General features: G+C 44.6%; 1 protein-coding gene across 1 annotated transcript; it reads left to right on the top strand.

The window, feature by feature from the left end:
* The first annotated feature begins 411 nt into the window (after positions 1-411).
* On the top strand, positions 412-14,546 carry LOC136638673 (serine protease 53-like). Its single transcript, XM_066612707.1, has 14 exons — positions 412-433; positions 2,048-2,225; positions 2,414-2,658; positions 4,347-4,390; positions 5,277-5,472; positions 6,313-6,447; positions 6,677-6,845; positions 9,370-9,626; positions 10,664-10,794; positions 11,561-11,798; positions 12,017-12,152; positions 13,228-13,475; positions 14,040-14,176; positions 14,283-14,546. Exons 1-14 carry the CDS (start codon positions 412-414, stop codon positions 14,544-14,546), a joined length of 2,400 nt encoding a protein of 799 aa, XP_066468804.1.
* The last annotated feature ends 333 nt before the right edge of the window (positions 14,547-14,879 follow it).

Here is a 14,879-nt window from a genome sequence, read left to right as displayed (position 1 = left end):
TTCAACCGAACACAACCAGAGCTGTGTTCTGGTTGCGTCTGGAGGGCATTCTGAGGGCCAGAGAGGTTGAATGAATAAACCCATTCATTCATGTATTCACTCATCTAAGTTCCATCCCCAATTTATTTATTTAAGTTTTATATTTAAATTTTTTTCTGGCCCTCAACACCATGCCAGATATTTGATGCGGCCCTCTGGCCAAAACATTTGGAGACCCCTGTTATATACCATTTGATGTGTAATTTACAACAGAATGCAATGAAACAAACCATTTTGAAATATCTCTATTCTATCAAAGGGTATGACCAAAAATAACCAGCAGGGGGGTGATAGTGTATCACCACACCCACTGCCTGGGTTGTTGCCCCACCCACTGCAGGAGTGATGATGGAGGAGATCCATCATGGGACGATGCACTTGCCTTCTGTACTGGGTGATGCAAACCCTAGTGATGCCACTGAGAATAAGGTGTATGTTGATTTGTCCTTCCCACATGTTACACTCCAGTCTCATCCCACATCACACCCCAGCCTCTTTTGGCCTCTCTGCTGCTGGAGTTGTGCTGGGGGTCCTTGAACATACTGTGCACTGGTTTATCTGCAAGGTGGAGCTGTAAGTCTCCACCTTTAACTATTCAAAGGCTTCCTGCTGTCTCAAATTACTCTCCCTTCCTTCCTTCCAATTCCTTCACCTTTTGCTTGAAGCCTTTGGCACCACATCTTAGTTCAGGGGTGTCAAACGTAAGGCCTGGGGACTGGATGCGGCCCGGAGAAGCTTTTTATCTGGCCCTCGGGCTCTCAGCTGCTGAGCAATGGTGAAGTCTCACCACTGGAAGGTGGCCTGCATGATAATTGGGCTCTCCCATGTCTTGAAATATGATCAAGATTTGTGCATCTTCTCTTCTGTCATTTGCAGCTAATGGTTCCGACACAAGAACAGAGTGCTTATTTCTGCTGACCTGTTTAATGACATCACTTCTGGCCCTCACTAGGCATCATGAATGATATTTGGAGCAGCTCCATCAGTTGACACATTACCAACTTGATAAATTAATACCATGCAGTATTTGCACGAGTAGGTTGCCAGAAGCCCCTTATTTTAAACAACTGCCCATTATTCCAGGGCATTGCAGCACCACAAAACATAATTAGCTTTCCTAAGATCAGAATATTGCAATGTTGTCAAACGTATACTATGATTCTACTGCATTCCATACACATCCACTGTGAATACAATCATCTTCGAAATAGAATTGCATGCAAGCAGCTGCAGCATAGAACAACTGAGCATCATCAGAAGAGTGACCAATGAGCACTGACTGAAAGTAGTCTGGAGTTCTTGCATGTTAGGTTTCAAGCTAATTGTCAGAGCTCTATGGAACTGAGGTCACTGACAAGTCTTTTGTGAGCTCAAAGATTCCACTTCGGACCACTCAGCTGTCTCTTGTTTCCTTGTCCCAGTTGGACCTGTGACTAATTCTGTTGCTTTTCACCTTTCCTATTATGCCTCTTTATGATTCCTCGGCCTCCCTGTCACAGAGAGGAAGGATGAAGTTTCTTCTTTGCCTTTGCACCTTCTTCCAGCTGCTTTTGTCTTCCTTCTCCAGCCGTAAGCAGCAACGGCCAGGTGTCAGGATACTTGTGTTTCCCAGTTCTGTGGAAAAGGGAGGGCTAGTAGTGAGACCTGTGCTGTTTAATGTTATTTGGGATGAAGTGACATAACTGAATGGGAGGATGGGGTGTAGGAGACTAGTCCATAGCAATAAACTATTAAAATCAAACCTGCATTTTAAAAAATTACTTTTGGAGTTAGCTTGTTTTGACTTATATGTAGATAAGGTAGAGATTGAGATGAGGGTAGGTAGAGGTTTCTGCTCACTCAAAAACAGCCCTAGAGCATGGAGTGACACTGAAGGGTCCTTCATCAATCATGATTCTTGTTAGCTGAATGCTCAAACTCTCCCAACATTGGAGCATATTTTGCATTGCACCACAGATGGGATGCTTGGGATGGAGACTCCTACAATATTCCTTCTCTTCTCCCACAGTCTGTCGTGTTCCACTCCACTCATCCAATTGGAAGGAAGCCCACATACAGGTCCCAGAACAAAATGAAAACCTGGTAGCACCATGGCTAGTGAAAGTATTTGGTAATGGCAAGATATGCCAAGGAGTTATCTTGAGCAACTGGTGGGTCTTGACAGCAGCTAGCTGCTTCCTATTGATGTGAGTAATGTGAAAAACTGAAATGTTTTGTATCGTGATGGAGTGTAAGCTCATATGTTTGAGTAGTTGATTCTGCAATGGAATGTGGTGCTTATGCTTTTTAGCAACTGTAATAAAGCCCAGTTCAGGTCAACACAGTTGGTTGTCTTGATTGTGTTAATAATGAGCTGCCAATCTTTCACTGACAGGAAGCCAAGTCATGTGGAGCTAATTGGAATTCATGGACGTTTTTCTACCATCACAGTAAGCCAAACTGTGTCACATCGGGGCTTCAGTTCCTGGGATGCGGCGCCCAACAGTGACCTTGGACTTGTTCTGCTTGCCCAGCCAATTGATTTGAGAAGGGAAGATGTGTGGCCAGTTTGTGTTCCTCACCGTCAAGAATCTCCTGATGTACTGGTGCATTGCAATATTTTTGAACGAAGCCAAAATAGTGAGTTTGGGGATCCTCCAACAGGATTCTAAAGATTACACTATTGGTAAAAGAGGTGCTGGGTTTGGAAAGAGGCCATCAATATACATAAGTTATTGAAACATATCTGACTGTAGGTATGGCCAGATGTCGCCTGAAACATTTAAGAGAAAAATGGTATTTGGCACACAGTTCCAAATACCAATATCCTGATTCATTGCCATCAATTGATTTGCAGAACTGTCTAAATTATTTTTTTTAAATTTTTAAATAATATACTCAGAAATATTATATTGGCAGTCAGAAAGATTACGCAAGATAATAATATATAATATACAGTATTTATATACCGCCTTTCTTGGTCTTTATTCAAGACTTTATTCAAGGCGGTTTACATAGGCAGGCTTATTAAATCCACGCAGGGATTTTTACAAATTGAAAGAAGGTTCTTTCTTTCAAGAACCACTACATTCAAAGTGTTACACTCCGATCTGGTTTCACATTCTGGCCTCCATCCTCCCACGCTCCGAGCAGATGGAACAGCTCAGCTGCAGCTTGTCAGCTGCTTCAAGGTCGCACGGTGCCGGTGGCCTCGAACTGGCGACCTTGTGGATGTTAATCTTCAGGCAACTGGAGGCTCTACCCTCTAGACCAGACCTCCTGCCCAAGATTAGATTAATTTTTAAAAATAAATTGTTTATAGCTCTTATGCCTATGGCTGTGGTTTTCAAACTCTCCCAGAGTTTGAAATCTGCAGTAAGTCCTTGCGGGGGTGGGGGGAGACAACGGGGGTGGGGTTAAGGCAGCAACGCAATCCCCAGGATCGCGCCACTCAGGGGGGCTGCAGGGACTGGGATGCACTCAGTAATCCCTGCAGCGGCATCCTAGGGGTGTGGGGAGCCCTGTACGAGCCCCTGCAGGGCTCCCCAGGTCAGCAGCATTGAAAGTGAGCAATCGCACTCTGCCTCCACAAAACCGGATGCCCCAGTCTGAAAACCTCTGGCCTATGGAAATACCTGAAACATATGGTCAGTGCCTGATGTAAGCACTGAAAATTCCTCTGAAAATCTAGAGCAGGTGTTGGCAAACTTTCAACTTTAGGGATCCTGGACCTTAAACAGTTGTGTAGGAGAGAGAATTTTGGCAGGTGTAGCTTGTCATCTGTGAGATGACAAGCTGCACCTGATGAAATTCCCTCTTCTATACAATTGTTAAAGGTCCAGGATCCCTAAAATTGAAAGTTTGCCCACCTCTGATCTAGAGCGAAGTTTGAGAATTTGGATTTTAAACACTTAAGGGCGCAGTCCTAACCCACTTTCCAGCACCGACAAAATGGCAATACAGCTCTGAGGTAAGGGAACAAACATTCCCTTACTTTGAGGAGGCCTCTGTGAGTGCCACCCAACTGCAGGTTGCAGCACCTGTCCCATTGCACAGTTATGCCAGTGCTGGAAAGTTGGTTAGGATTTGGGCCAACGTGGTCCCAAACATTTTGGACTGGCAGCTCCCTTGACCAACTGGGCCGTTGGCTGTGGCTCCCCATTAGGGCTACAATCCTATACTATGTGGTGGCAGGTTTTTCATAAGAATTCTGCAACTCCCCAGGCTGGTTTCTGCAGCTCCCTGAGGAGCCACCGTTTACAGTTTGGGAACCACTGACTTAGGTTAACAAAGCTTTGTAACTGAGGGACCTCTTTCCTTTTTCACAGGGCCCAAGAAATGGTTGCTGAATAGGATTATGGTGCACATTTTGGTGACATCAGCATGTGCCACAATCTGGCCAGACGCAACAGTACAATGGAACTTGTGTGTTGAAAGAAAGGTGCTGAAGCACAGCGACTGCATGGTAATCAGTGTGAATGGTTTCAGGGTCAGAAATGACAGAAAAAGTACTAACTCTGTTTCTCAAGACACCACTGTCCAGCATCTCCCCTGCAATATTTCTTCTAATCAGAGCCATGAACTCCCTGAAACTCTCATAGGAAAACCCCACTTATGCTTGCTATGGCATTAAGGGCACAAGCCTAACCAGGTCTACTCAGAAGTAAGTCCTATTTTGTTCAATGGGGCTTGCTCTCAGGAAAGTGTGGTTAGGATTGCAGCCTCAGACTGCATACATGACTCAGAATACATGACTACAGTATTTCAAGCAGCAAGTAGAGTACTCTTGGTGTGTAACCAACCTTGCTTCTGTTTCCCCAGCCAGCAGCCAAGATTAAAATGGGGGTCCTTTTCAAAAGCAAGTCTCCTCTAAAGAATCTGCTACAGTGGGAGAATCTCCCACCACCTCTATGGATTGTTATCACAGCAGCTTCCCTGCTGGGGTGTTCCTTTCGCCGTTGTTTGTGGGGAAAATGGCTTTTCTTTAGGAGCCCAGCTTCTAATGTAACATCATATGAAGAAAGACAGGCACAAGCTCTTCAGTCAAAAAGCACCAATTTAAACATATGCATATCACTATAGTACCCATTGCTGAGCTCCTTCATCCAATTATAGCAGAATATCCTTGTAGAAATATGAGCTATTTATATGCTTCCCAAGACACAACATTCCTAACTGCTTTAGCATCAACAAAATGTTTTGATTTGGTCTCTGTCGTTTCAGTTCCTATTTAATCCTCATGCCCTCTCTTGCTTCAGGTGCCTATTGGCAGTCCTGTGATCTGCCGTGATCCAGCCAGAGAGCAATGGGAGTTGGTGGGCATCGTGAGCCAGAGCTTGCAGGACTGCACAGCTCCTGTATTGGCTACCCAGGTTGTACCCCATCACCAGTGGTTGTGGAAAGAAGGAGCGGTGGTGAATCATTTCCAACCACAACATACCAAGACTGCTAGTGGTAAATCATCTTCTCCACGAACAAAACAGTCTTCAACAACAACAACAACCCCACCGTTACATATCGTATCTACAAAAGAAGGAGTATCTTCAACAACTAGGCAGCCTGCAACATTCTCAAAACGAGAAGCACTCCAAACATCGAAGCAAAAACCTTTAACAAAGCTCACAGCTTCTACCCATCGAACGTTGAAGCGAAAACCTTTAGCAGAACACACAGCTACTACCCATTCACTCCACAAATCCCTACAAGTACCTGTAATACTTCCAGATGCAAAACAGCCATTGAGAGAATTTGTAAAAACCCAGCCGCCACCTTTAGAATTAACCAAGACCACAAAATACACATCAACAGAAGCCACAAAATCACCTGTATCTGAAGGGCACCCCACACTTGTAAATCCATCAAAAATGAGTCAGCCTTCCCCACAAGACCATCAAATAATCTTTGCGGCATTCCCACCAGTCGAACTACCTGTACCTGTAACTTTCACAACACAGTCCCTGTCTCAAACCACAAAACCTGTGCATGTAGTAATTATTCCTGAAACAGCCAGCCAAGCGCTATCTGTAGTATCCTCCACACCTAAACTACAATCATCTCTAACCCCCACAATCTCACCCCCACCTGCACAAATCGCCAGACAATCACATCATGTAATAATAATACCTACTACTACTACAAGCCAATCAGAGCTCCCATCACCTCAACCCTCAGCTGATATCAATCAAGGTGCATCTGTTACTCTCATTGCAGTTGGACCACAGTACCATAAGAGCAAACGTGACATAGCCGTATTTCCTGATCTTTCCATAATGTTACCTCCCCCACTCACTACAGCCATTCACAGAACTTCCAGTTTGGAATCTCCTGTGTGGGTGACAATGGAACAGTGTGAGATGGGACTGGCATGGAACAGCAACTCCCATACCTATAGACTTAACAAGATGGCAATTCTGATGGATCACAGAGTTGGTGAGTACAGCAGTGGTGATGTAGCTGATAACCTCTACAGTCCTTCCTCTCCTACAATATGGGGACATCTGAGAAACTATACATGTGTTACCAATTCTTTCTCTCCCCACTCCCGGCCACTACTCTGAAGAGGAATAGCCTACAAGATAATCTCACTTCAAATATGTCAGAGAATCTGAGGCTTGAAGGCAGGCAAATACCTTTCTAATATTTTAGTCTTTCTCTTCAGGATGTGGTCTGCGGCCTGGATTTGTGCCCAAATGCCCAAGTTGCTCTGAGGCTGAGGTGGGTGAGTTTCCCTGGATCGTCTCTCTCAAGTTGTCCATCCGACATATCTGTGCTGGCTCCATTCTCAATCCCAGGTGGATTTTAACCACAGCCAATTGTGCCAACCTTATGTGAGTGCCTCTGTTTTGCAATACCTAACAAGTCCATGGTGGGTGTTTTGCTTCCTCCCAATAGCACGTGGTCTACTGAAAATAGGATCTACCTGGAATCTGCTTTCTGAGCTTCAAGTGGGCATGGTTTCAGAATCCTAAGTACTTTGGTTTTGGTTTTTGAAAAAATACAGCTGTGTTTCAGAGGTTTGTGTGGCAAACTGGAACTTCTGAGGCTACCTTTCCTATTGCAGTCCCTGAAAGGCTGCTTCCATAAGTCAAGGGGACTTTTCAAAGCAACATCAAATGAAACATGAGGAACTGCTTTTGTAAAAGAAAATTGCAGATGCTCCTTTGTATGTGCAAAAGCAGTTGGACATGCTCATACAGGTGTCTGAGTTTTATATATTATGTTGTATGTTTCTAGCCCTTGTGACTGTAGGATAGCTTAGAAACATGCTTTCTAAGAAACATGGCTAATAAACCAAAAGAGATGTCTGCATGTGCAGGCAGAAAGAGTGGGAACTTGTCTATTTCTACATCATCCAGTTTTTCTAACTGTACAATTGATCAGTTCTTTTGCATCCTATACATCCTTTTGGGGTTTCTTTGCCAATAGTATCTCATCCCATGTGTCAGGGAGGGAAACCAGAGGCGTCTGGCTGATTGAGGAGAGTAGTAGTACCTAACAGTTAGTACTCATGTACCCCTTCCTGTTTTCCCTTTTTCCTGGGTTGGGAGAGGGGAATTAAGGAAAATTCCCTCCCAGGAGAGCAGAGCCCCGTCAATTCTTGTTTACAATAAAATTGCAGTAGTGTCTATCAGCAATCAGATGTGACAACTCACTGAATACCCGTAAACATAGACTAGACAGGCAAGGGGTCCAAATATACCCGATTTATTAAAAACTCAAATGAAAAAGGAATTAAACCAAATGGGATAGAGCAGTGTTTTCCAGACTGTGGGTCGGGACCCACTAGGTGGGTTGCAAACCAATTTCAGGTGGGTCCCCGTTCATTTCAATGCGTATTTTATTTTTATTATATTAGACTTCATTATACCATGGTATGTGACTTCATCTGGGAAAATTACAGGTCTGTATTTGTTAAGCTACTATGTATATGCTTTTCACAATGATAGTCAATGGGGCTTATTCCTATTTAAGTGTGGACAGGATTGCAGCCTTTGGGATGTTTGGGGAATTTTTTTAAAGAGATCAACAGCTTGGGAGGGTTCTTTATTTCAATTTTTTTAGACTAATAGGCATTATAAACTTTTAATTTACTTAATTTATTTTATTTTAGCCATATGGGGATGATAAATCATCATCCTGCTTGATGACATCACTTCCAGCCATGACATCACTTCCTGTGGGTCCCAACAGATTGTCATTCTAAAACGTGGGTCCCAGTGCTAAAAAGTTTAAGAACCACTAGGGTAGACAAAAGTACAACAAGCAGTTAACAGAAAAGGTTTGAAATCAACTGGATGGAAACAAAGAAAAAGCTTGACCAAATGAGGATATAATCCTATACTCACCTGGGAGTAAGTCCCATTGAACTCAATGGGACTTAATTCTAAGCAGACATACCCAAGATTGTGCTGTTGGATGCAGTAAATAATAATATCCAGCAGAGGAAGCTGAGAAGCTACTCAAGAGGAAAGTACAGAAAACCCCAAAGCATTACTAAACTGAGGAAGTTTTGCAGGCTGGTTTGCAGTGAAATGAGAAAAAAAAAAATGAATTCCATACATGCATCTAGCTAGAAATCCATGTTGTCCATATTGGTAGCTACTTACATTATCCCAGGAATCTTGGTCTCTGGATTGACTGAAGGGTGTGTGTGACTACCACAAACAGCAGCTGGTTCCAGTAGCAGACCTGGCAGAATGCACACCTAAGATCTCTGTGCATGAATACGAAACTTATAGCCTAATCCTACCCAGCATGGGAATGGTGGCACCAAATGCCTACTGTGAGATCCTGTGCTGTCCCTTACCCCTAGTAAAGACCCAGCTTGCTCAGTGGGGCTTCTCAAATCTGGCACCAGCCATTTTGCCAGCACAGACTCTGAAGCAATATTAACTGGGTTACCCTGAAACAGCAAAGAGGTTTGTTGCATATCAGCGACATACATGCACATGCAGTATACATGATATCTTTTGGAGTGTGCAGTGGCATGCATCTCCAGTTTTAATCCAGGACAAAACTTCTGACCTGGGTATCAAGAGTTTTGAGGAAACAGAAAGAGCAGTGAAAATTTGGCATGTTTGTTAATCTATTTGTTTGAATGTTGAGCAGGGTTGAGCAACCGCAAAGGGCAAGAAACACATTTTATTTGATTGCTTTTTGTCTAAGCTGCCTTGGGGAATTTAAGTTGCCTTTTTGAGTCACAATGAAAAATGCTACAATATTAACAACCACCCACCAACAACATTAATTTATGCTGGGGGCAGTTTCTGCCATATGGGGCATGACTGTGGAAACTCTGCAATAAGCAACCAAGCTGCTCACCTGCTTTATGTTGCTGTATCCCTTTTCTAGAAAGAATTCAGAGGCTTTGGCATTGGCTCAGGCTGGGCTGGCAGATGTCTCAGAAGAAATGCATTCAATACCGATCCGCCAAGCTCTGACCCACCCGCACTGGCTGGCCAGTAATGTTCTTCATAATGTGGGGCTTTTGCAACTGGAGAAACCGCTAGACATGGGACCCCTGATTGCACCAACGTGTCTCTTGAACAAAGCAAACATGATAGGTGATTTCAAGGATTGTTGGCTGCCAGGCTGGACTGTGCTGGAGGGTGAGTGGTGCCAGGAACCTGATGGATTTAACTCTCTGAGCAGGATGAGTATTGTGATACACTGATCTGAATTGCATAAGGAGGGGCTGGCTTTAGGACGGGTTGGGTTAATGGCATTGTTTTTTTTCAAGCTCTGTAATTTTATGGACAAGCCAGCATGGAACAGTGGTTAAGAGTGTCTGGGCCAGGATTTGGATGAAATACGTTTTATTTGCAGCCTTTCTAGAGGATCCCTTCTTCTGCATAGGGACCAGACATCAGGTTTGTCACTAGTAAGATTGCAAGTGTGTTCAATATGCAAGCATGAAACTCCTAATTCGGCCATAGAGCTAAGAAAAAAGAGATACACATGGCTTCGAGATACATGCCCAGACTGAGAATGACATTCTAAAGAAGTGTCTGTCCTTGGTCTGCTTACACTGTAAGCCTCAGAGATGGAATTTACAAATGTGAATTATTTTTTAGGATCACTGCCGCCTAAGTGGATATATCTTTTTGGAACTATGGGCCAGATGATTTCGGGTGGCGTCACACTGACAAGACACTAAAGTGGTCATGGCACACCATCAGTTTTTTGACAACTGACAAGGCACACCACACTGACAGCAGGGGCTTGCATCCCCCAGTGGGCCTACTAACAAATGATCTTTCCCCAAACTCCCACAGCACACCTGCACATTATCCGCGGCACACCAGTGTGCCATGGAACAGTGGTTGAAAATGACTGCCCTAAATTGTGAACCCTTTGGGGACAGGGACCCATTTAATTATTTGATTTTTGACTGTAAACCACTTTATGAACTTATTTGTTGAAAAGTGGTTTATAAACATTCTTAATAATATTTCTGGACCATTCCCTTTATTAACTCACCTCCTCAAGCCTCCCCCCTTTCCTTGTCCTGCTGCCTTGTCAGGCCCTTGACTTTTTTTTTCATTTGTTCCACTGGTGATTATCGGCCAGAAGCCAGAATGTGTTTGTGCAACCTCATGTCGGGAGCAGGAACATTCTCCCAATCCATGTTTTCTCCTTACTCTAGGAGGCCTCACCATACTACTGAGATATCCCCTAGACACCCTGAGCATCAGCAATTGCAATCCATTCAGAGAACAGCATTCCAGTGCCATCTTTTGTATGAAGGCTCAGAGGGGCCAGAAAGGAGCCTGCAAGGTGAGATGTTTGGGAACAAAGCAACACCTTAACCTCCCTCTGTTTGACTCAGCACTGATGTGAATGTAACTTTCTCCCCCATTCCAAATGGTTTTATGCCACTCAAGCTAGAAGCATATCATTTTTGGTCTTCCCATTACACAACACTGGCCAGAACACAAACATTCACTCTAAAAAAACTGTCATAGGCATCTCAAAAGCCGGTAAATGGGTTTTTCAAATTTGCTTGTTTCACTGCATATCTTACTGAAAGTAGGCTGGAAAGTAGCTGAATGTGATAGTTATGGTGCTGCTCTCATGCCTATGGACAGAGTGGATAGGGAGATGCTCTTTACACTCTCACATAACACCAGAACCAGGGGACATCCACTAAAATTGAGTGTTGGGAGAGTTAGAACAGACAAGAGAAAATATTTCTTTACGCAGCGTGTGGTTGGTCTGTGGAACTCCTTGCTACAGGATGTGGTGACGGCATCTGGCCTGGACACCTTTAAAAGGGGATTGGACAAGTTTCTGGAGGAAAAATCCATTACGGGTTACAAGCCATGATGTGTATGCACAACCTCCTGATTTTAGAAATGGGCTATGTCAGAAGGCCAGGTGCAAGGGAGGGCACCAGGATGAGGTCTCTTGTTATCTGGTGTGCTCCCTGGGGCATTTGGTGGACCGCTGTGTGATACAGGAAGCTGGACTAGATGGGCCTATGGCCTGATCCAGTGGGGCTGTTCTTATGTTCTTTAACATTCCCTTATTTTTTCCTATCCAGGGTGATGTAGGCTCCCCACTGATCTGCCGTGACCCCCAGAGTGGGGCCTGGCTTCAACTTGGGGTGTTGAGCAGTTTTGATGAAGCTTGCTCTCGCCCCTATGTTTTCAACAGTCTGCCCCACTACCTGCCATGGCTGGAGAATACCACAAGGACTGCAGGACATCATGACAATCTTACGTTGCCTTGGGAATGGCAGAACCCTACAAAGCATCTCAGAGTGCTGCAGGAACCAGAGAGTGAGTGACAGCTTGGTATTTCTCATGGAATTACATGTCTATTATGACCCCTAATTCATCCAGGCCACTTGGGACAGCAAATATGGTATGGTACCTTCCAGACTATCTCTGATATGGGTGGCATTCCATATGTGCCTATCCCAGGGCAGAATGAGCAAGCCCCACTGTTGATTCTAGCCTCACCCATCACACGCTGACTAGCCTCTTTCCCTTTCCAGCCCTGATTAAACAGATCTCAGCACACTTCTCTTTGCCTTGGCAAGTCCTCATTGCCACATGTGGAAATCGGAGCTGTGTGGGTTCAATCCTGGATCGCTACTGGGTGCTGACCACAGGGCAGTGTGTTCAAGAGGTGTAAGTGACGCGCATCTGCTCCAGGCCTAGGTCATAGCCATTTCCATCATAATGACAAAGGCCCAGCACAACTCAGGCCCAGTAGAAAAAATGTTGAGTTTGAAAGCCTGGCCTAACATGATGATGTTTCCATTTTCCTATCCTGTCCTTTCTGAGTCATGCAGATTGAGATCAGAACTGCTTTAGAAGCAGAAGTACCTGTTCTCCATTCTTATAGGATTTCATTCATTAATCCAGGGGTCTCTAAACTTTTAGGCCAGAGGGCCACATCACATATCTGGCATGGTGTTGAGGGCTGGAAAAATAAATACATTTTAAATATAAAATTTAAATAAATACATTCAAAAACCTCAGAAAGCCAAAGGCCTTCAAATGGCCCAAAAACCTGGTTTCAGGAAGTGATGTTTTTAGGCCTTTAGAAGGCATTCTGAGGTTAGGCATGTGGCCTCCCTAGCCCTCAAAACACCCTCCAGGTGAAACTGCAGCACAGCTCCAGTCACATTCGGTTGAGTGAGTCAGAAACATGCAGAGGTCCAGAGGCTTGCTGCGGGCTGGATAGCGGCTTGTCGCGGACCACATCTGGCGCCAGGGTTTGGAGGCCTCTGCATTAAGCCAACTTATTCCCTACTGCATGGTCAGGAGGTAGATCTCATTACAGAGTGGTAGTGGAAAGGAGGCATCCATTTGGCCTGCCTAGGATGCTGGAGAGAGTTGTTCAGTTGGCAGGCAGGAAGGGGAGGGAACCGCAAGGTGGTTTCATCTCACTCACTCCTCAGCAGGGGTGATGAACTCAGATAGCACAAGATTCAAAATGGCCTGATTGAGGGACCTCTTCTTTCCTGCCTTTTCAATGCATATCAGTCTCAAGTTCATCATAGCTAATGCCTGTGTGAACAAATCTGCAGTTTAAAAGAATAAAGTAGTTATCCTGGAGAACTGTAAACATCTCTGGATCTGCTGTGTTTCCACTATTATACACCCTGTTCAGAGCAAGACCGTGCCTATTCCCAGTATTTTGTTGCTTCGCATCTGTCCAGGAATATAGTTATTTCAACCTCTTCTCTAATGTTTGCAGGGACCCAGCAAACACAGCTGTGTTTGTGGGGCTGGCACACCCCAGTGGCCAAGTCCAGGGGATCCGTGTGGCTGCGATTTACCCTCATGAAAGGGTCTTACAGTACAGTCTCACTGGTGGCTACACCATGGCCCTGCTCCTCCTCCAGAAACCCATCAGCTTTGACCAGCATGTGTCTTCTATGTCCTTCTCCCAGATGAAGTCTTGGGATAGCTGCAAAGTGATGGGACTGCAACTGCTGCAATCTGGTATGCCAGAGGATTGGGTAAGGGATGATGATAGGGGTAGTGTGCTATCAAATTGGGTTCAGGGGGTACAAGATCACATTATGCAGATTAGTTATTCCTTTAAATATCATTTTGTGCGTGCATTTGGGACCCTTGTTACACTGTACCAAGTTGTATCTTGATTTCTATAGGTAGCAAAAAAACTTGTGCTGGCCTGGGTATTGTATCTGTCTGAAGTGTAGATTAAGGCACATTTACAAACTATGCAGACAACCATCCTTAATCTATAATAGATAAACTAAAGTGGTGACTAAAGGCCACGCTTTAAGTCTTACAAAAAGGCCTGCCATTCTAATCTTGATTAGTGATCAGATGATTGGAAGCAGTTGGACTTTACTGATAATTTTTGAGTGAAATGAATCTGGAATAAAATGATGCCATACAATGTATACACTGTGGAATCAAGGCATTTGGAGATGGGAGGCAAGACTGCAGGTTTTGTTTCCTGGAAGTAGGAAGTGAGTGGGGCCTAATTGTCTCAATGTTAACAAGAAGCAGCTTGCTGGTTTACCAATCTTTTGACAGGTGAAGTTGAAACTGACCACAGTGTATACCAAGTCAAGGTGCTATCTGCCTCAGAATGTGCAAAGGAGCTTCCAGGGGTCAATCCCAATGTGTATTGCCTTGTAAGGCACACAACTGGCCACAAACCTGCTGCCACTGCTGCTGTGAGTACTTCTCCACACCGTCTCCAATTAACCACCTATATGCACCCCTTAACATAGGCCAAAACAGTTGCCTTGCCTCATTCTCTTCTTCCTCTTCTAGGTAGGTGAGGGTGCAGCCCTGTTATGCCGCTTAGAAGCCAAAAACACGACTTGGAGCCAGGTTGGCTTGATAAATACGCCCTTTCCGGGATCTCAGCCAGTTGTTCTGTCCTCCAGTATCACCTCCTATGTGAACTGGATGGAAGAAACATCCAAACAAGCGAAGCACATATTATCTCTGACCAGTGGAAAAGCAGCCTATAGTCCAAGCAGCTGGATGGTCCTCCTGCTTTGGTCACTGTTTGGGGCAACAGAATTGGGTTGAACAAAGGAGGACATGAGATGGCAGCTCCACACTGGCTCTGTACGATGATATCCCAGATGCTTTTCTTTTAACTTGCTCTTATGTTGAGGGCACTGAGTTAAGAGAGGTGACTTCAGCAGTGGGCAATGTGTGTTGCTCTCCACATTCCAGGTGGCCCACTCTCCTGATGACTCTGTAGGCATCATAAGGCTCCACATTTGACTACGGGATGAAGTGTGATCACTGCTGGTTTGCTGATGGTCAGTTGAGGTTCTGTCTGGATGAGGGCCTTCGTTGACAAACACCATCAAATGGAGGCCTGTCCTGGGAGAGGGATCCATTGCTAAGTCTTGT

Source organism: Tiliqua scincoides, chromosome 2, assembly GCF_035046505.1.
Source record: "Tiliqua scincoides isolate rTilSci1 chromosome 2, rTilSci1.hap2, whole genome shotgun sequence".
NCBI classification, from domain to species: Eukaryota; Metazoa; Chordata; class Lepidosauria; order Squamata; family Scincidae; genus Tiliqua; species Tiliqua scincoides.
This window is presented reverse-complemented; position numbering and strand designations above follow the sequence as displayed.